At 41.4% G+C, this 23,735-nt stretch overlaps 1 protein-coding gene across 1 annotated transcript in view; it reads right to left on the reverse strand.

The window, feature by feature from the left end:
• The window catches only part of CFAP46 (cilia and flagella associated protein 46), a 3,596,153-nt gene that overhangs the window by 754,032 nt on the left and 2,818,386 nt on the right, over nucleotides 1-23,735 (reverse strand). Inside the window, exon 50 of the mRNA XM_044056880.1 lies at nucleotides 13,349-13,539. Within this exon, the coding sequence (XP_043912815.1) occupies nucleotides 13,349-13,539 (191 nt within the window). The remainder of the gene's footprint in view (nucleotides 1-13,348; nucleotides 13,540-23,735) is intronic.

Here is a 23,735-nt window from a genome sequence, read left to right on the forward strand (position 1 = left end):
GATGGAATCCACTGCATTGGTGGAATGTAAATTAAGTAGAAGGGTTGCAGGAAATAGTGGAGCTGGTGCTGAAAGAATACCAAAGAGAAGAGAGTGATGGGAAATTAGGGAGTGGAATAGTATAAAAGCAACATGGAGGGGATGGATTATGAGTAAGAGTAAAAGAGGAGAACAGATGAGTATAGAAGAGTTGGGAAAAAGCTATGTAGATGTCAACAGAGGATGAACTTTTAAGCAGGAGACACTGCTAACTGCAGGAAAAAAGGCAAAATTGAATAAAAATACAGACATGGGGAAGTGTTGAAATCTATTAGACATTTCAAAAAGAAAAAAGCTGGAGACCCAGAAGAAATTCACTTATATTTTCACAACAGGTTGTTTTTAGATGAAATAGGGGTTAGAGGAGATGTTTAAGGATGTTTTGGATGGGGGAAACTACCTATTCAATGTATGAAGCAACAGTAATGGTGTTATTTAAGCAGAAAGAGGATGCAAAGGATCTGGGAACTACAGGCCTGTTTCACTAAGAGAACTTCTACACCGCTGCTTCGCTGCCTAAAAACACATGCAAATAAAATGGAAAAATGAAGGGGAGTGGGGGACGCAAGTAATAAACAATGACTGTGATATTAAATATAAAACTAACAGACTAACTTTAAAGTTAAAGCCAGAATATATGACAAAGCAAAGGTAAGATGGGACAGGCCTGAAAAGAGACGATAGGGAGGGGGCCATTACTTAAAAGACAGAAGGACTTATGGTTCGATCCCTTTAGAAAAACAATGCAACGTGGTACCATCTTACCACCTACACAGTAAAAGATACAGAAGGGAAAACCATAGGAAACAACAATTATAACAGAAGTCCTAAAGAAAAGACATTAGGCAAAGGGCCAACAGAATCTGTGAGAAAGTATACTTGTGTAAAATGTTAACATAACAATAGATGTCCTTCCCTTCACTGTTGCAGTATTTATAACAGAAGGAATCTCCTGCTAAGAGCATCCCAACATCCAGCCAGTATACCAAAGCCTTTAGTACTTACAGGTGCCATACATCACAAATACACTTCTCACACAAGGCATAGGGTGTAAAGGTAACATATGATCGTACACACTCAGAGCTAAAAAAGACCAAGGAAGAACAGAATGTCACTAGGGACAAGGACAAAGAAGTGCATCCAGAATGAGAAAAGAAAGAAGAGCCCCTCAAACAGGAGGGCAAGAACGAACAGGCTGGAGCAGAGGAGGCAGAAAGGAGGGAGCAAATACTGCAACAGTGAAGAGAAGGGTGTCTACTGTTATAGCAACATTTTACAAAACTGTTGTACTATGTCCTTCCATATCACTGTTGCAGTTTTCATAACAGAAGGGAGTGTACAAAAGCTCAAGAGGAAAGCTTGGAAGGGGATGGCACCCATGAGCCCTCTAGAAACCCACGCAGGATAGCCCTAGTAAAGCCAGCTCTAGCCCTGGAAATAAACCCAACTTATAATGTTTAGTGAAGGTATGGACATAAGAAGTAATAGCTTCTGGTATCCAGTCCCATGAAAAAAGCACCACAGGAAGCAACAGCCCTGGTAGAACAAGCCTTCACTGATAATGAAAGACATTTACCATGAAAACAATAACAAAAAAAAATGATTTTAGAAATCCAGGAAGAGATGGTTAGTTTAGAAAAAGCTAAACCCAAAGACCTGGGATGAAAAGAAATGAACAGCTGCTCACATTTGTGAATAGCTCCAGTTTTATCCAAATAATATCTGAGCTGTCTATGCAAATTCAAGGTGTGAAGAGCCTTCTCACTGGCAAATTGTGGAGAAGGAAAAAAGGAAGGCAAATGAATAGACTTAAGTGACAACTCATTGGCCACCTTGGGCATAAAAGAAGAATTAGTACACAGATATACCCTGCCCCTGTGGAAAACTAAGAAAGGAGGAACAGCCATGAGAGCCTGAAGTTCAAGCACCCTCATGGCCAAAGTGAGAGCAAAAATAACAGTAGTCTTTCAAGCAGAATGTTGTAAGGAAGCAGCAAGCTCAAAGGAGCCTGAATCAGTTTCTCAAGAACATAACTGGGGTTCTAAGAAGCCAGAATAGCCTTCCTTGGGGGGGCCTGATATGAAGGACGCCTTTAAGAAATTGCTTGATCTCACATCTAGATGCCAAAGGAGGAGTCAAGGGCAGACAAGCAGAAACTGCTGGCAGGTGAGCTTTAACTGAAGAATATGCAAACCAGCATGGATCAGATCACACAAATAAAAGAAAACCAAAGGACCCTCCGCAAACAGGGGATCCTGATGGCAAGAAAGGCACCAGACAGAAAATCTCTTCCATTTGGACAAACATGGTTTCCTAATAGTGGGCTGCCTGGCTTTCTGCAGAACCCAAAGCATGTCCACAGCTAAAGACTGTCGTACAGTGATCAAAACCCTATCACCCACAGCATCGGCTGAAGAGTGGACAAGTGAGGATGGATAAGAGATCCTTGTCTTGTGTGAGTAGATTTACTTGGTGAGGTAACTGGTAGTGATTGCTTTTGGGCAAGAATAAAGGAGGAACAAATGCTGTCTGGGCATAAAGGGAGCCACTAACAAGATTCTGGGAGAGTCCTGCCTGATCTTGTGCAAGACTCTCAGGTTCACAGGTTCACAAATTAGTACTAAGCTAACTGCCCTTGCGAGCCATTTTAAGCCTAGCCAATTATCCCTTGTGAGACTCAAACCCTGCACCTTGTGTTTGTAAGGTGAACACCTTAACTGTTAGGCCACCCTCCCAACCTCAGAAGCTCAGAAGCAGAGGAAGGGGAGGGAAGGCATACAGGAACACCCCCTTCCAAGGAAAAGACAGGGCACCCACTTTCTAAGTCAGAGAACACGGGACTCAAGAACAGAAAAGAGGAAATTGTTCAGAGGGGGAGCAAAAATATATACCCGAGGAAAACCCCACAGATGGATTATGTACAGAAACACATCTCTTTGAACCAACCATTCATGAGCTTGTGTGCTGGACCTGCTCATATTGTCTGCCACTAGATTGTGCTCTGAGGCAATGTAAACTGCTTGAAGAGTCACTTGACACTGGATAGCTAGATCACAAAACCTGAAAAGCTAGTCTGCAAAGAAGATAGGACTTTGTATCTCCTTGTTTTTGACATATCACATTACTGTGGTGTTGTCTGTAAAAATTTTGAAGGGCCTGGGATGAAAAAGAGAATGAAAAGCTGCTTGAAGGGCCAGAAGCCAAGCCCTCATTTGGTTTATATTGATATAGTCTGCCCCCTGATGAGGAGACCAAAGACCCTGAACCTTGACAGAGCCAAAGCAGGGCCCCCCATCGACTGTCTGAGGCATCTGTGAAGAGCTTGAGTCAGGACTGGAACCTCAAAAGGAAGTCCTGGGTTGATAGAAAGTTTACGAATCCACCACTGAAGCTTGAGCTTGAGCCAAGGAAGGAAGGGGACTGGGAAATCCATGGGGTTGCAATGTTGGAGCCACACTGACTTGAGATACCACTGTCATTTTCTCATGTGAACCCTGGCCAAAGGGAGCATGGGAATGGTGGAAGCCATGAACCTGAGGACTTGAGAAAGTCACTGACTGTGACAGAAGTCAGAGGAAGAAAAGATTGGAAAAAGACATGAAAAAACAGGGCCTTGAGAGCAGGCAGAGATTCCGGACTGCAACCAAGGAAAATATGATCCTGAGAAGATGTCAGAGAGGATTTCTGAAATTTTATGGTGCACTTCAGACTCTGCAACAGGGAATTACAGACTGTAGATCCTGACAGCAGAGCATCAGGAGAAGAAGCTTGAATGAGTAGATGGTCCAGTTAGGGAAATATATAAATTCTACCCATCCTGCAAAAGACAATGACAGCAGCTAGGCATTTCGTGAATACCCTTGGGGCAGTACAGAGGCTAAAGGCCAAAGCAGAGAAGTAAAAATGCAAAGAAGAAACAGAGAAAGGTAAAATGTTCCTGAAAAGGGGATGGACAGGAGTATGAAAGGACACATCCTTGAGATCCAGAGAAACCAGAAAGACCAGGAACAGAAGAAGGGGAAAATAATATGGAGAGACAACATTTGAAAAGAAGTAATCTTGAGAAAGGTGTTAGACTAGGAGAGATCCAGAATGGGTCTGCAAGTGCTTTCCTTTTTTAGGAACCAAGAACATTCTGGAAAAAAAACCCTTACACCTCTGGGAAAATAGAAAGTTGTTTTGAGGAGGTTGAGGGATGCCCAAAAAGTGAAGAAGGGATTTCCAAACCACGAAATATCCCCGATGGATAATGGAAAGAACCCCAGAGTCTGTTGTAAGTTTAACCAACGTTGAAGGGACATGAACAGATGGAGCGATAAGGGAACCTGGCTGAAGGAAATGGGAAACCAACTCTCAAAGACAATCTGACTTATCCTGAAGCAGGTTTCTGGGAGGTAGGGTTCTGAGTAGACCTAGCAGCTGGCACACATCTAGAACCCTTTTTACCCTTAGGTGGAGGGTAAGGCTGCCTGCGAACAAAAGCAGATTTGGACAAATAATTCCTTTGAAACTTAGGAATGGGCTAAACAAAAATACGCTAAGATTCTTGCAAGGCTTTACATTTATAATGGAGAGACTTGAAAAGTTCAGCAGCAGTACCAAAAAAAAAGATTTTTATTATCTAGATCAGCATCCAACAATTTAGCCTTAATGTCATCAGACAAAGCCTGAAGACAAAGCCAAGAGTAACGCCTCATAACAGAACCAAAGGCAGTAGCCATTGAGGAGGCATCAGCTGCATCATAGCTGCATTTGATAGGATGGTGAGCAACTTGAGAAACTCAGCCCAACAGAGAAAGTGCAGAAGCCTTATCCTCAGATTCAGAAAAATCAGAAACCAGTTTAGAAACCTGAGAAAGGAGAGCCAAAACATATCTAGACATATCAGTCTGGTAGTTAATCACTGGAAGGATAAAGTGCCAGCAGTATAAACCCTTTTGCCCAACCTCTCCATGACCCTACTATCCATATATGAGGGAAGCAACTTGGTAGAGAGCAAGAGCTTAGAAGGTGTGGTTGCTTGAGAGTACAATCATCTTCTTTAGTGACCACTGTTTACATGCTACAGGAGTTCAATATCCACAGCACTGAATCCCAATATGTGATGTGGTGATCCCACCATTGCCAACCAAATGTAACAACCCTCCACTGGGCCAGTAATCAAGGAACCTCAATCCTCACCACTGGCAACAGTGGGGGGGATGATCACTGAGAGGATGACAAGTACACACACAGTATTTTCAAATGAAGCTCTCTGCATCAAGTGCAATTTCCCTTAACAGCACACAAAGACCACAGTCAGTCTGAGCCTGGTTTCTCCCTCTTTCTCCAGATCCCCAAAAAGAGTCCCCACTGGCACAGCTATAGAGTTGAAATCTCAGCTGAGTGGCTCAATGGCCAAGCCAAGACCTCCAGCACCCTCTCTGTCCAACCAGTGCTTTGTGTCCCTGCCCAAGTAGCTGATACAACACACGCACACACGCACACGCACACACACACACACACCTAGGAAAGGCTGGCACAGCTTTACTAACTATGCCCCCTTCTGCCCAGACTATAAGGTAGTTATTACTACCAGAACCCCTTATCAACTACTTTAAGACCCTTAACAAAGGGTGTCCAATCTTACCATGTAATATTAATATTAATACAAATAGTAGTTTGACCAAGAGCAAGGCTGTTAGGAGTGACCCACACAGTGTCATGAAATAAACATGCAAGTACTCTCAAAACTTAAATATCTCTGGACAAATCAGCCACAATGAACGGTTTAAATATACTTAATAATAAACAATAAAAAGAACAAGAAAATACTTAGTATATATTCACAGTGACATCAGAGTTCAAAATCACAGGAAATATTTAAAGCAACATTGCAGGACAATCTCAAATAAATAAATAGAGAAAAATATCTAAACCAAGCTTCACTATATTCCTGGCTGTATCTACGAAAGTTACTATACCCTAGTTAACTTAATTAGAGAGCAAGATAGGTGTGGTGACTGGATCTTCTAGTTGTTGTCAGGTCCAAGACAGAATACAGAATGCACTGTTTCAATAAGAGACTTCTCAAATTAATATCTGAAATATTATTGCTCGGACAGCTTGCAGAATGACATCATGTCTTGTCATCTGACTCTATCCAAAGTGAAACCTCCACTGCTGGAAGCTAGCAGTATTTAGCATCTACCTGTGAAAATACATAGACCTCAGATCACTGGCAGATGCTGAACATCATAAAACAATTACATTCCTTCATCTTTTCAAAACTAGTAATTAGTTCACTCTGAAGACAATACAGAAAGCTTCTCAACACAGATACTGTGTCTCCGGCCTAGCCTATAAAGTAACTTAATTTTAGTTATTTTTCTGAAGTTAACCTCCTGTATTCCAGTTTCCACTATTAAAATATATACATTGAAACAGTTACAATAGTGTATGTACATTTCTCTTCTTTCCCAGTAGGGCACACTGCAGGTACATTTTAAGCACACACACTAAAATACCTTTTTTAACACACATGTCTGTACAGACCCGTTTGATATACACACGGCATACAATTCTAATACAGTTGTAACACAAGCATCTTTTATAAATCATGTTGATATTCACAAATGACATATAATTATTTACAAAATTCCAGATACCTGTGCTGGCAATATCCACCCTTTGTCACATCCTGGAACAGAATGTAGCCAGCTGACTGTTTAGAGAGGAGAGAAAGAGGTCTACTTGAGGAACTCACACAGATAAATCAAATTTTGGAAGACACACTCATCTAGTTTCCTTTCTTGAGGGTCTGTCTGGGTCCTTCTCAGCTTGTCTGACAAGCGATTTTGCTTTGATGGACTCTAGGATGCTTATAAAGTGAGATTGTGCTGTGAAGCTATATCTCAAGCTAACATGGCTAGTTTGCAAAGGGAGTACGACCTGGTTCTGCCTTGCTTGATGTACCACATGACTGTGGTATTGACTGTAATCACATGAAGAAGTCCTGGGGACTAAAGATGGTTCACAGAGTTGAATGCTTTTGTCAGTCAATAATCTCTTTGATTATGTATGTGCTTGCATCTGTCCTTGGTGTCCCACAGCCCCTGCACTATTATACCTCCAGAAACTGATCCCCAAGCAAAGTCTGATGTGTTTGGGGTGAAAGAGTACTTTGGAGCAGGGAGTAAGAAGAGAAGACCTGGATTTAAGGATATTTATTGTCTCCACCAAAATATTTATCTTCTGACAAATCCTAGCACTGGAATTTGAATAGATAAAGGGTGTTGATTCTGGGACCACAAATTTCAGATACCACTCTATCTTTCTCAAGTACAGCCATGCCAGGAGTATCACGAGAAACACAGATGCCATGAGACCATAAATCCTGAGATATTCTCTCTCAGTGACCCAGTTCTGAGTGGAAAACCTTAGAAATAGATCTAAATAAAGATGTATTTTTTTCATGTGGAAGAAAAGCTTTTTGAACTGAGGCATCTAATTGACATCCAAGGAACACAATCCTGGGTGACAGTTTCAAAAAAAGACTTGAATGTTCTCTTGGAATCCCAGCTTGTGTAAGAGATCTCTCATTCAAGAGAGAGAGAGAGAGATGGGAGGAGATTCCTGAGACTTTGAAGAAGATTAAAATAAAACAGCAGAAAAACAAAAAATGGCTAAAAACTTTTATTTAAAAAAAACATTCAGTAACAGTAAGTGCTTTTGCCCTTGAAAAAGGACTTCATCAGATTGAATGAAACTCAGTACACACACCCCTTATATAGTAATTAGATCACATCATTTAATTAGTGCCTAAGGTTCTCCTTTTTTAAACAAGTTTTAAAATTCTCTTTATCATTTAGTCCTGGTGAATGACAAACATTCATATTAATATTAAAGATGATAGAAATGCTCTAAGTAAATATTACAATTATAGCAGCTGTCCTGTAAGGCTTAAAGTTATTGCTTTGGAGCAAATTAAGAACTATGAAAAGTTTTTTGCTGCTGAAGATGAGCTTGATTGGAAGGAGTATATGTAGCAATTAAAGGTTGATGTTTGCCATTCACCAGGACTAAATGATAAAGAGAATTTTAAAACTTATTTAAAAACGAGGAACCATAGGCATGAATTAAATCATGTGACCTAATTACTATATAAGGGGTGTGTGTGTGTACTGGGTTTCATTCAGCACTTACTGTTACTGAATGCTTTTTCAAATAAAAGTTTTTAGCCATTGAGTTTTCTGTTTTTCAGCCATTTTATTTTAATTTGTATTTTTTTTCGGCTTGTGTTTGCTCCATTTTCTTTATTGGATTTATTACTTTGAAGAAGATTATGCAAAGAAATGCAAGTCATCTAAATCACAGCATCTATGGGACCCAATGGTATCCCCGGTTGCGTGTTACGTGAACTTCAAGATGAACTAAACCCGCACCTAAAAACGCTATTCAATCTTAGCCTCACTACAGGATATGTACCAGAACACTGGCGCACAGCAACAGTGGTCCCACTCCACAAAGGGGGAAATTCCACAGACCCTGGAAACTACCGACCCATAAGTCTGACAAGCCTGGTCTGCAAGGCTATGGAAAGAATCATCATGGAACTCATAAATGGCGACATTGGGGATCTGCAGACCCTTGATCCCACCCAGTTCGGTTTTGTAAAAGGCAGATCCTGCCTCTTAAACCTGGTTGACTTCTTCGAGTCAGTCACTAGTGCCATCGATGAGGGCAAGGCTGTCCACACTGCCTACTTGGACTTGGCTAAAGCCTTTGACACAATACCACACTGGCATCATAGACAAGCTCAGCAGCCTAAATGTAAATCCATATGTCACAAGATGGGTAGCAAACTGGCTAAAAAACAGAACCCATAAGGGCAAAATTGCTGGAGCCATGTCAGACTCAAAACCAGTCACGAGTGGTGTCCCACAGGGCTCAGTCCTGGGACCGCTCTTATTCGGCATTTACTTCTCAGATGTGAAAGCAAATATGGGAGGATTATGGCTGATGAAGTTTGCAGATGACTGCAAACTGGGTGCCATAGTCGATTCACCTGCTGACACACACATCCTACAGAAAGGTCTCACTGAAAAGGACAACTGGTGCCGGAATCATGGCCTCAAACTTAACGCCAAAAAATGCATAGTCATCCCCTTTGGGAAAAACAAAGTACCCACAAATTATCACATAGACAATAACCCATTGAGTATGGAAAAAGTAATCAGAGACCTGGGGACTCAAGTTGATAGTGACCTCTCCTTTGACAACCATGTTGCCAAAGTGGTCAGAAAGACCTTCTACCTTGCCCATCTCATCATGAAGGGATTCTCATCCAGATCAAAGGAGGTCATTGCACCTCTATATTCCTCCCTTATCAGGCCCATGATTGAATATAATGCTCCATTTGGGATGTACCTCACCCGGCACATACAACAACTGGAAAGACCCCAGAAGTACCTCACCAAGAGGATCATGGGACTCAAACATATGCCTTATCCAGCTAGATTAAAGAAACTCCAGCTCTATTCAGTAGCATACCGCCTGCTCAGAGGTGATTTGTGCCTAACATATAAGGCCGTGTCCAACCAAGAACTGATGGACATGCTCCATCTCAAAAAATCCAGATCCACCAGAACCACGCGAGCTAAGGATTTCAACCTCTGCACAAATATAAATAAGACATGCTGGAGGGATAGATTCATAACACAGAGGTTACCAGTACTCTGGAACAAAATCCCAGTTCATGTGAGACAGAGCCCTTCATTGGCACTGTTCAAGAAGAATCTTGATGCATGGATGGGAGATCGTAAGTTTACCCCGGGAGTCACCTCAGTGTCACTACTAGACAGAGGTATAGTATACTAAATAATGGGGTCCCACATATGTCACTACTAGAGAGGCGCAGCTATATAATATGGGGTGGCGAAAGCCACATCACTATTGGCTAGGCTTGTAAATGCCCCAGGGCAGATAGCCTAGTACACTACTATGAAACTATGAAACTATATGGAAAAATGTGGATACCCTGTAGCCTGCAATGAGCTATAACTGGAGCTAGACACTTTACAAACACTCGTAATGCAGTGGATAGTCCAAAGGGTAGAAAAGAGAACTGATAATGTAATCAAAATATACAAAACCTTAAGAAATGTCAAAAGTCTAGATGAGTACGAATGTGATAAGTGTTGTGTTACCAAGAAACTTGAAAGAAAAAGAAGAGGTAACAGGCTGTGAAGTGACAATATACTGAATTTTGGCACCATCACAAATGGGTTTAGGGAAAAAAAAAGATGCAGAACTGGTCTCCAAGCATTTTCTTTGCCACTGGGAATATCCCTTAATAAAAACCCTTTGCCATATGGGAAAGAGGAACTAGTTCTATCACTCCTTAGGACAGCATGTGATGAAGAACCAATGGAAACAAGAGGGTCTTTTCTGGAGGATAAGGAATGACCCCCAGGAAAGGAGGAATTTCCTCCCACTGAATTTCAGCCCCGATGAATGATTTTCAGAACCCATTGTCTGAAACAATCTGATACAGACTTTCTGGAACAAACAAAAAAAGGGGGCCAGGGTGGGAGCGGGTCATACAGTCTCTTCAATAGTCATTCAAACTTGTTGGTCTGTCCCTGCTTCTGGGAGGGTTGAGACTTATTTTTGGATCCCCTTGCCATTTCATCTTAAACATCTGTTTATCTAAATTTTGCTGAGACTTTTTTCTTTTTTTTTGTCAAACTTGGATGAGTAGATAAAAAATCCCTAGGACAATTTGGAAAAGGATGGATAAAAAACTTAAAGATTCCCTGTATCAGCTTGCCCCTTTCATCACACTTTTAGATCACCTCTGCAGCACAGGGGCCATTCACTAAATCCCTATCTAAGGGAGAATTTAAAATCTCATTTTAACATCATCTGGAAGGTTCTGAGAATACAGCCATGCATAACTCCTTAAAACAGTACCAGTGGCCATAGCCCTGGAAGATGTATCACCACAGTCAAACACAAACAATGAGTGGTGACATTTGCAATAGAAGAAAGTGAGTTATTTAAAGTAAAATTTTCCTCAGAAGAAAAAACTGCAAATAAAACATTTTTCATACTTTCACAATTTGTCAGAAGAAACTATGAGCCCGACTATTCAAAAATCTGAAAATCAAAGTTGCAGAAGTATACACTGCTTTCTCATACCTGTCAATAATTTTCTCATCCTTATCATAAAGACTAGGATTGGAATTTACTAGGTGATTAGCAGCAGTGGGATCAACTAAAGTTATAGCTGGGTCAGGTTTGGGAATAGTGTATAAAACTTAAAAGACAGAGGAACTTTATACTTCCTATCTGCCTTTGTAGGGGCAGCGAGCTGACTACCAGGAAAATTGTAAGCAGTAATGCACACATACACTCTCACACACACTCGCTCTAAAGCTGACATAACAAGAAGAATGGGTTTAGGTTCTGGAAAAACCTTCTGTAACAACTCAGTATTTTGTGGGGGACTGAAAAACCTAAGTGTTCTCCCACTGAAAGAAATAGTACAGTCTAGTAATAATCTCAGAGAAAGAGAACCCACCACAGGAATAATCAGAAACTGAGCTCTCTTCAGAGTCTGAACCAGAACTCTGAGATACAAAACCTGTATCTGTCCTTGCATCTTCCTGTTTATATTCAAAACATTGAATCTTTTCAGCAAAAGAGGAATCTATCTTTCTTTTACCAGAAACTACTTTACAAGAAGGATCAATATCTTGAATGATAACCTTGAGACAGACCCAATGAGTTACTCTTATCCAAAGAAATTTGACGTGGAGTAGATATATCCTTGATTTTCTGTTTCTTTTTGACAGGAAACATTGGGCCAGACATGTTACGAATGACAGCAGTAGCTTCCCCAGGGATGGGCAAAGCATTCTAACACAACAGGGAAACCTTCCCTGTTCCCTTTACCAGTAATGACAAAAGTCACTCTCCTTTGCCCAATAAGGGGACCCCAACAGCTACAGAGGATGTGGCTAAACCCCGGTAGGTGCTACACCAGAGGGATCAGGTATAAAAGACGAGTGGTCTGAGGTACAACAAACGCCCACAGCAGAGTCACCCACACATGGCTGAGGCAAACTGCTAGCCTGCTGTGGTGGCAAAGGCACTTTATTTGATTTTCCTCTTTTTGTGGCTGGAAGGGCCAACCATGGGACTGATAGTTTGTTCCATGGGCCAGCCAACAATGGTGCCTCTTTCCAGGGAAAGACAAACAGCAATTGTTGATAAACACTACCAGTCCACAAAAAATACTTTTTTTGACAGAAAAAAAAAACACAAAAAAAAAATCACTATGTCTGCCTCGCAAAAAAAAAAAAAAAAAAATTAAACACAATTTCTACACAGAATTTTTTTCAGCTACTTTACAATAGTTTTAAACTGACAAGAAGAAACAAGGAGTATGTTTAAAAGTGTGTCTCAGTCTCGAGACAGCCCATTAAAACTAAAAATTCCCAGCATTAAAATATCTTTCCTGAAGGACAAAGTAATAAAACATCAAAAAATTAAGAAAATGGGATTTTCCCCCCAAACGCAACTTAACTGCCAAGCAATGGAAAGCACAAGCCGACTGTTGATCCTCAAAAGCCTCGCAGGAGCGTACGCTTTGGCGGCAGTAAAGCTCTGAAGGGCTTCATGCCCAAACTTTTCTTTTCTTCAGGTCAGCACAAGCTGCTTGACAGTTTGAGAATGTGGAAAGTGCCCTGACGTTTGGAAGCTGGCTGCCCATATAGCTAAGGCTACTGTAGCAGTGATCAACATGATGAACACCATTTATTACACATAACAGCAGGCAATTATCAGATTTATCTTCAATGCTAAACCAGGTTTTATAGTTCCACTACTGAAATTATCAAACATTGCAATAGCAAATATTTAAAATTGTAGTGAGCCACCTTATGTAGCATGGAAATGGATAAAATAGTGCCAGTACAGATAATTTTATGAGATACAATATGATTATCCCATTTTGACTTGATGTAGATAGTTGGTACTCCCTGTACTGCACCAACAGGTGCATTTAAAAAGGCAGTATTTTTTGCCTTAAAGAAATTTAGTTTCGATTTTCATCTATGAACATGTAAGCACCAACGATAAAGTGACAGAAGTGTCAGCTCCCTGGTCCAATGAAAAAAAAAAGATCTTGCCCATACACTCTCCAAAATCATATGCCAAAAAAGCACTTTTCGCACATGTTCAATAAACACTTTCTAATAATTTTGATATATAAAGCTTAAAAAATATTATTTTTTCCTACATGACCAGTGCTATCTCTACTTACTGATTCAAGGGATGGAAAGGTTTTGTCATCTTTTTGGAATACAGCCTGCTGAGCTACTTGACTGTGACGATACTCTCTTTTCAATAGCGCTTGCATTGCTTCTTGTTTGAAAGTGGCATTTTTTTCTAGCAATCCAGACAATGTATCAGAATTCACAGCAACACGAGCAACTTTAGCCTTTACTGGCAATCCTACGGCAAAACATAAGTATTATATTTAGCCATGTGAAAATTTCCTAGCTCAATTAAAACATGTGGCAAAAATTAAAACAAGAACCACAGGGGTCATATGTTTCATATGCTCTTGTGAAACATTTAGAGTATGCAAGTGCTTTTCTTCAATACTTTTGCTACATTTATTCAAGCCACAAGAGCTGAAATGTTGTACTTTTATATAAGCATATATAGAGATGAGAGTTAGTTACTAAAGCTACTATTAGCTTAACAGAAGACGAAGTGAAGCAGTAGAGGTGTCTTTTAAATGGAAAGAGAGCGCATGATGCAAGTCCTGCCCTATGGAATAGGCCTGATACACAGTAAAGTTGTGTACCAAATGCATGTGTGATTCAGACTGCTACCCATTGGGGTAAAACCTTGTGCACATTCTTACCCCACTGTGTCATAGACTGCTACCCATTGGGGTAAAACCTTGTGCACATTCTTACCCCACTGTGTCATAGACTGCTACCCATTGGGGTAAAACCTTGTGCACATTCTTACCCCACTGTGTCATAGACTGCTACACATTGGGGTAAAACCTTGTGCACATTCTTACCCCACTGTGTCATAGACTGCTACACATTGGGGTAAAACCTTGTGCACATTCTTACCCCACTGTGTCATAGACTGCTACCCATTGGGGTAAAACCTTGTGCACATTCTTACCCCACTGTGTCATAGACTGCTACACATTGGGGTAAAACCTTGTGCACATTCTTACCCCACTGTGTCATAGACTGCTACACATTGGGGTAAAACCTGTGCACATTCTTACCCCACTGTGTCATAGACTGCTACACATTGGGGTAAAACCTTGTGCACATTCTTACCCCACTGTGTCATAGACTGCTACACACTGGGGTAAAACCTTGTGCACATTCTTACCCCACTGTGTCATAGACTGCTACACACTGGGGTAAAACCTTGTGCACATTCTTACCCCACTGTGTCATAGACTGCTACACACTGGGGTAAAACCTTGTGCACATTCTTACCCCACTGTGTCATAGACTGCTACACACTGGGGTAAAACCTTGTGCACATTCTTACCCCACTGTGTCATAGACTGCTACCCATTGGGGTAAAACCTTGTGCACATTCCTACCCCACTGTGTCATAGACTGCTACACATTGGGGTAAAACCTTGTGCACATTCCTACCCCACTGTGTCATAGACTGCTACACATTGGGGTAAAACCAGTGCACATTCTTACCCCACTGTGTCATAGACTGCTACACATTGGGGTAAAACCTTGTGCACATTCTTACCCCACTGTGTCATAGACTGCTACACATTGGGGTAAAACCTTGTGCACATTCTTACCCCACTGTGTCATAGACTGCTACACATTGGGGTAAAACCTTGTGCACATTCTTACCCCACTGTGTCATAGACTGCTACCCATTGGGGTAAAACCTTGTGCACATTCTTACCCCACTGTGTCATAGACTGCTACCCATTGGGGTAAAACCTTGTGCACATTCTTACCCCACTGTGTAGCTGCAGTGCTCCAAGCATAAAGCACACATGATAATGACCAGCCCCTTAGGACAGCACATAATTCAGAAACACAACTGGCTGCAGGCTGCTCTTAACACACAAGCTGTGGGGACATAACGCTGTATCTACAGCTGAAATGTATCTGACTGCATTGATCTTTATCCTGCATATGTGGTACTCAGCTTTACACACCAACTGCGGCACACAGAACAATTAGAACAACACCACTGGTATTTAAAAAAACTCTACTTCATGGTAGGAAGGAACACCCAAACTGACCACATCTACACATGTTCCTTGCCTCAAACAGTAATGCTGTCAAACTCCCTCTTACGACAGTTCCCACAGAAAACGATTCCTCGCACTCTGCAGCCACAACTAATAATACAAATGGGTTTTATGAATCATTGCATGGTACTGTGGGGAACAGCTACTCAGCAAGGTATGTCATGTATGCACATACCTTACTCAGCAGTTGTTTTTCTGCACCCTGTGCTATTTTGTTAAACCACACAAAGACTACTTTTATGGCACAACAATCAATTCATGGTCTACTTGTCATTACTATGAAGTATGTCTATAAATCATTAGAATGACAGGCAGCACATATTAAACGCAGTTCACAGAATGCATGCATGTGACTGTGCAGCCCAGTAATAGTGCAGCCATTTTACCCCATTGCATTCTGTCTACATTTAACGGTCATGTGAGTTCTGGTATTGTCTCTGCTTCAGTACATCAGCAATTGGACTACTGATGATGGAGATTAATGCTATCTCCAAGGTCTTGTAACACTCAGCAAAGGGAGAGAAGGTGAGCTTTTTCAGCTATTTTTCCCTTTTCTCTGCATCTATGTGACCTCAGGGTAGAATACAGACCCTGAGGGAGTGGGGTAAGAAACCTATGCTTGGGAATGCATATTTACTGATTCTGATACTTTAGACTGTAATTTGTTATTTTTACAGTATTTGGAATTTTAGATACAGTATTGCAGTGTTTTTGTCCCATTATAGAACATGGTATTTCAGATATTTCATTACAGATATCTTTTAAATAACAAGGGCACTGTTCCTTGAGTACTTGCAATGTTTTTGTCCCATTATAGAACATGATATTTTGGATATTTCATTACAGATCTCTTTTAAATAACAAGGGCACTGTTCCTTGTGCTCCTTTAACACTGATGAACAAAACACAGAATAGTGCACATCATAAAACAACAGTATAATGCTTAGCTATTTTTTTAAAGTATACAAGTTTTCTTCATGTTACGTTATACAAGAGCTTCTTTACAGAAAGAGAATGCAGTGGATAGCAAGTGGTCTTATCCATCTTGAAGGACAGACAGATGGATATTGATCACGGTGCAGATAATGACAGATGGATGGATATTGATCACGTTAAAGAGAAGGACAGACAGATGGATATTGATCATGTTGCTGAGAAGGACAGACAGGTGGATATTGATCACGTTGCAGAGAAGGACAGACGGGTGGATATAGATCACATTGCAGAGAAGGACAGACAGATGGATATTGATCACATTGCAGAGAAGGACAGATAGAGGGATACTGATCACAGTGCAGGGAAGGACAGACAGATGGATATTGATCATGTTGCAGAGAAGGACAGACAGATGGATATTGATCACACTGCAGAGAAGGACAGACAGATGGATATTGATCACGTTACAGAGAACAGACGGATGATATTGATCACGTTGCAAAGAAGGACAGACAGATGGATACTGATCACGTTGCACAGCAGGACAGGCAGATGGATATTGATCACGTTGCAGAGAATGTCAGACAGCTGGATACTGATCACGTTGCAGAGCAGGACAGGCAGATGGATATTGATCATGTTGCAGACAAGGACAGACAGATGGATACTGATCACGTTGCAGAGCAGGACAGGCAGATGGATACTGATCACATTGCAGAGAAGGACAGACAGATGGATATTGATCACGTTACAGGGAACAGATGGATGGATATTGATCATGTTGCAGAGAAGGACAGACAGATGGATACTGATCACGTTGCACAGCAGGACAGGCAGATGGATATTGATCACGTTGCAGAGAATGTCAGACAGCTGCATACTGATCACGTTGCAGAGCAGGACAGGCAGATTGATCATGTTGCAGACAAGGACAGACAGATGGATACTGATCACGTTGCAGAGCAGGACAGGCAGATGGATACTGATCACATTGCAGAGAAGGACAGACAGATGGATATTGATCACGTTACAGAGAACAGATGGATGGATATTGATCACATTGCAGAGAAGGACAGACAGATGGATATTGATCACATTGCAGAGAAGGACAGACAGATGGATATTGATCACATTGCAGAGAAGAACAGACAGATGGATATTGATTGCATTACAGAGGACAAACGGATGGATCTTGATCACGTTGCAGAGAAGGACAGACAGACAGATACTGATCACGTTGCACAGCAGGACAGATAGATGGATACTGATCACATTGCAGAGCAGGACAGGCAGATGGATACTGATCACGGTGCAGAGAAGGACAGACAGATGGATATTGATCACAATGCAGAGCAGGACAGACAGATGGATACTGATCACATTGCAGAGCAGGACAGACGGATGGATATTGATCATGGTGCAGAGAATGTCAGACAGCTGGATACTGATCATGCTGCAGAGCAGGACAGGCAGATGGATATTGATCAGGACAGACGGATGGATATTGATCACGGTGCAGACAGATGGATATTGATCAGGACAGATGGATGGATATTGCTCACGGTGCAGAGGACAGATGGATGGATATTGATCATGGTGCAGACAGATGGATATTGATCAGGACAGATGGATGGATATTGATCAGGACAGACGGATGGATATTGATCATGTTGCAGTGGACAGACGAATGGATATTGACCACAGGACAGACAGACGGATATTGATCACAGTGCAGACGGATGGATATTGATCAGGACAGACGGATGGATACTGATCACGGTGCAGACAAATGGATATTGATCAGGACAGATGTATGGCTATTGATCAAGGTGCAGACAGGACCTGACAACTTAATGCAACCACTTCCCTCAGGCTGCTCATGTATGATCTAAACCTCCTGCTTGGAATCATGAATTTTTATTAAAAATACATTTTAATAAGAAATATGGGAAATGCTAAGAGCTGGGGCTGCTGAAAAATAAATTGTTCCACAGAATATTCCATTTTAAACTAGACCAAAGATCTTGGTGTTTTAATTTTAATTACTGAGCCCCCCAGTGTAATGAGTCTGTTTAACTTGGAACAACAGAAACATGCAAACAAAACCAACAAATTTCACACAAAAATATTAAAACTTTGTGTTTTCACTTTGTTCTTTGAATCTGGCATTAGCTTTTGATAACAAGGTGATTGGGTGAGGTGTAAGTCACCATGAAATATATGTTGATTTCAATGTGTTTTATTCACTGGACACTTTAAGATGACCATCTTACTTTTTTATGCTACCATGTCTAAATATTTTCTTTAGTTAAAAATAAATTAAAATAATTACAATCAGAAAAGAATGCAATAACTTAGCTCTGTATTGACTGAAGTTCCTGAGCCTTTGACTCTGCAGACTAGTAGCTGCTTAGTGCATGGAAATGCTGCTGACCATATGTGCTAACTTCACTTATGTGTTGTTCCAGCCGTAAGGGTAATATGATGTTTTACGTTAAACTTCAGCATCTGACAGGGCCTGTAACCTATACTATGCTGACCATATGTGCTAACTTCACTTATGTGTTGACCCAGCCGTAAGGGTAATATGATGTTTTACGTTAAACTTCAGCATTTGACAGGGCCTGTAACCTATACTATGCTGACCATATGTGCTAACTTCACTTATGTGTTGATCCAGCCGTAAGGATAATATGATGTTTTACGTTAGACTTCAGCATCTGACAGGGCCTGTAACTTATACTATGCTGACCATATGTGCTAACCACTTATGTGTTGATCCAGCCGTAAGAGTAATATGATGTTTTACGTTAAACTTCAGCATCTGACAGGGCCTGTAACTTATACTATACAGATGTTAAATGCTTCAGTAATGAATAACCACATAAGCAAACTAAAAGCAAATAAAATAATTCATATTTCATGGCTTTCAGTTTGAAGTCCAAATGCTTTTGCTGTCTAAGTGAAAAAAGAACAAATCTGTAAGCTAAGAATGAGTTTCTGAGGAAATGACATCCCAAGGATACCCTGGCTTTATAAAAGATTCCAATGGGAAGATAGGGCGATTCATAAAACCACATACAATAAGAAAGGACTGTCTTCATTTCATTGAAGCAGAACTGCAAGGAATGAAACAGCATCACAAACGAAAAAAATCTAATTGTATTAAACTACATATCCATACTTTATGCAAAGAAATGTCAAGGCTCCAAAGTCTAAGCAAAGTGCTGTCATCTTGAAATAATCACTAACCATCAATTTACCTCTCTCTAACAGAAGCATTACAACTTGTTCTGTGAAATACAGAGCTGAAATTGGATATCTGGAAGTGCATTCTCAAATTATGAAGGAGAGGACAGTGTGCTGTAGGTACTGGTAGAACAGAAAAGGGTAGGGGATGATGTTGTTGGGTACACACACATTTGAAGAACCACTGAATCCTCCTCACGTGAAGTCTGGCTAGAGCATCTAACCATAAGTTTAACTGATGCCAGGTGACTAAAATAGCACAACCATGAGGATCGCTGATGTCACGTAATGTAGAATTCTGAGGAAATCTGGAAATCTTTTGCTGTTGAACTGGACTGGTGAGCCAGGTTCAAGTCAGGGAGATGTTAGTCTTGTTTTCTACAACTTCACAATGTATGTGAAGACTGTTGTCTACAAGCCACTTTATTACTGTTTATCCATTAAGTACTTTTGTCAACCTAGGATTTCATCAGAACTAGCTTAATCACTAAAATGAATATAAGTACTTAGCAAATGACAGCTTGTGACATTAAAAACAGTTTGTAAGACCATTTGTGAGAAAATTAAAAATGCCAAATATGTCAGAAAGACAGAAAGGAAACTGAATTTGGAATAGCTGACTGAGCATGTAAGCAATATTAAGATAAATATTATGACTAATGCTTTCAGTAAATATGTTAGTACATGTTTCAAGTTTAATAAATATTCTTTGTTCTGGAGAAGACACCAATTAATATTAGATGTAGAAATTATTGGGAATTTAAACTGGAATACCATGAACTGATATGATAACTTAAATTAAATTCTGCACAGGCACCAAGCTTAAATGTGGCAACTTCAATTGCCAGTGTACTGTACGTATGAGCAACTAAGTTAAAAAAGACTGTTTTAATACAACCAGATTTAAAAATCCTGTTTAAGGTAATATAAAAGAAAAAATAACCATAGTCCGAAGCTCAGACTAGGAACCTATGGGTTCCCTGAGGGAACGGATGGAAGAGACATAAGAAAGAATGAAACTGGACAACACTGATGCCAAGTTATGGTAAGTACATAACTTCTAAACCTGATTTTATCCATTTCATTCTTCCTCACTTCTGGGCCAGAGTCCCCAGCTCCATAGTTCCCTGGGTGGCCGTCATGGAAGGATATGCCGGAGCACTGTGGAGCCAAAGGATGCTGTACTTCTGGAAACAATGTCTAACTTATAGTGAAACACAAAAGTACAATGTCTGGACCATGTTGCTGCAGCACAAATTTCAAAAACAGAAGTTCTGGCAGAGAAAGTGGCCATATACCTCGTTGAATGCACTTTTGGAGGGCGGGGTAGCTGCATACCATTTAAAGAATAAATGGTAGAAATGCAATTCGTAATACATTTAGACAAAGTAATCTGCAACACTGCTTGGCCCAAGAGATTGGGTGAGAAGGATATTCTCTGAGAATGTGTGTTGCAAGGAAAAGGCAGTTTGAAGAGATCATCCATTCCCACACTCTCATGGCCTCTCTGTACAAGGGATATGAATGGGTTCCCCCCCGTTTATTGATGTACCACATAACTGACATGCTATGTGCATGAACTGCTATCGTCCCCAGAGGGAGGCAGTTGTGGAAGGCTTGCAATGTCAGGAGAACTGCCCTCATCTCTAGCTAATTTATATGCAGTTTGGTCTCTGCCAGGGACCATTTGCCTTGTACCGTTCTTCTCTGATAATGCCCCACCCCCAACCCAACAGAGAAGCATCAGTGGTCACTGTGGCTGTGGAAGGAGGAAGCAAAAAAGGTCTGAGCATCAGTGGTCACTGTGGCTGTGGAAGGAGGAAGCAAAAAAGGTCTGAGCATCAGTGGTCACTCTGGCTGTGGAAGGAGGAAGAAAAAAAGGTCTGCTTAGATATAGGTTGTCTGATAACATCCACCACTGGAGATGGCATTTGCAAAGTGGGGTTAGTTTGATAAGCGCCAATAAAGGATGGAAGAGAATGTACCACTGAACTGCAAGGGTCCATTGCAGTACTCGCATGAAGAACCTCGCTAAAAGTACCAGAAGTATTGCTGCTGACATTGAACTTAGCACTCTGACAATTAGTCATGTAGGAGGAGTTAGCATGTCCAGAAGTGTCTATACTTATTGCCTCAAAGACATAAACCATTACTGAGGCAATGCTTTTGTGATACTGTGTTCAGTCGCATTCCTATAAACACCAGGTCTTGCACGGGAGTAAAGTTTGACTGCCAGGTTTATCGTGATCCACAATTGGTTGTAGGTCTGCAGTAGACACTCTGTGGCTGGAGGAGTTGATGCTTTGTTGGTGCCATCAGCAGCCAATCATCCAATATGGAAACACCTGGAATCCCTTCAGTCTCAGGTGAGCTGCTACCATGCACTTGGTAAACACACAGGAGAATGTGGTGAGGCCAAAGGGCAGGGTTCTGAATTGATAATTTTTTCCCAGCCGAAAGCACAGATGTCTCCTGGACCATCTGTCCATTGTGATCTGATAGTACATGTCCTGGAGATACACAAAGCACACCCATTCGTCCTTGTGCAGAAGCTGCAAGATGGACTGGGCCATTGCCATCCAAAACTTTGACTTCTTGACATACAGATTTAGCTTGCTTAGATCTAATATCGGTCATAGATCCCCTGTTTTTTTTGGCACCAAAAAGAAGTGTGAATAAGTTCTGGACCCTTGTTGTTTGGTTGGGATAGTTTGAATGGCTCTTTTTTCTAGAAGTTTTTGAATGTCCCAAAAGGCGAGCTCCCTCTGACTGGGTAGTACATTGGGAGCATTCCTCCTAGGACATGCAGGTGGAAGGGAAAAGGGAATATAGTAATGTCTAGATATTATGCTTAACACCCAGCTGTTATTTGTTAGATTTGTCCAGGTGTCTGAGTGCAATAATAGATGGCCCCTGACTGTCACCAGAGTAGGACAGTCAGGCAATGCTTCAGTAGCACTGATAGGGCTTGTCAGAGAAGGGTTCTCTGAAGCCCTGGTTTAGCGGACCACCTCTCCCTCAACGGTGGCACCTGCCATTAAATCCTCTTCCTATGCCTCTAGAACAGGAATTTTCTTGAAGATCCTGGAAAGAACCTTGAGATTTTATTGAACCAAAACTTCTTAGCCCCTTGTTGGTTCCTTGTGAAGGTCCTTTGAGGGGTAGGAAATGTAATCCCTACCACAGACAAGGTCTTCCCCTCCTGCTCATTGTAGGTGTGAGTGTCCTTGAAAGATGTTCTAAAAAGGGAGGAGCCATCAAAGGGGGCATTAGTGAAAGACACCTTAAAACATTCCGCAAACCAGCACAGCCTCACCCAGGCATTGTCTCTTCAAGGCTATGCCTGATCTGGTTGCTCAAGAGGTGCCCTCTGCAGTGTTAGAGATTAACCTCATTGAGGAATTAACGAGGGAAGAGAGAGTAGCCAAATGGGGAGACGTATTCTTGAGGTCATCCTCCAAGAAGGTCTCTGTAAAATAGTTGATTCGCTCCTTGACAAGTCTCTTTGAAGGAGAGTAAAATGGGCTAGGTAGTTCAAAGCTCTCAGCCAGAAAGTGGCTGAGGTGTAGAAGCACTTCCCATGTCTGTCCAAGCTCCCTGTTTGGGGGATGGACTGTGGAACTGTGGTTGGCCTGCTCCTACTATGTGGCTGCTGACTCCACAAGAGCATCAATGGGCGCACCTTTGTTCCAATGAAGTCTGTCAGTAGATGGGCTGAGATACTTGTCTGCACATTTTGGAATAGGCTCCACTGTGTCAGGTTCCTTCCATGCCTGGCAAAAAGTTAGATCAACAAGTTCATCTGCTGGTGGGGTTACCCAGGACATAGATGGGCCTGCCCCAAATGCCTCCAGAAACACCAACTCATCAGAAGAGGGAGGTTGGGAAGACCATTCACCTCTCTGCCATAATATTTCCAGGATGTCCTGGGGATACACCACCCTCTTCGAAATCAGTGTCCTTGGTCAAGGACTCCATAGGGGAGTCTAAGTGCCTCCTCTTGCACATTTTCTTGTGATGTACCTCCCCTGCAGGTGGCTCAGGGGAAGAACTGGAAGACAAAGAGGTCCCCTAGGGATAGTAGTAGTAGGATGAAGGTTAGCTTGGGAAGGCTGACCTAGGACAGGATGGATGGGCTTAGAAGAGATTTAGACTGGGTAGGATTTGGGGAAGAGGGGATACAGCTTTAGGTCTA

This window comes from Protopterus annectens, chromosome 14.part0, assembly GCF_019279795.1.
Source record: "Protopterus annectens isolate FY-2018-M chromosome 14.part0, PAN1.0, whole genome shotgun sequence".
Lineage (NCBI taxonomy): Eukaryota > Metazoa > Chordata > Ceratodontiformes > Protopteridae > Protopterus > Protopterus annectens.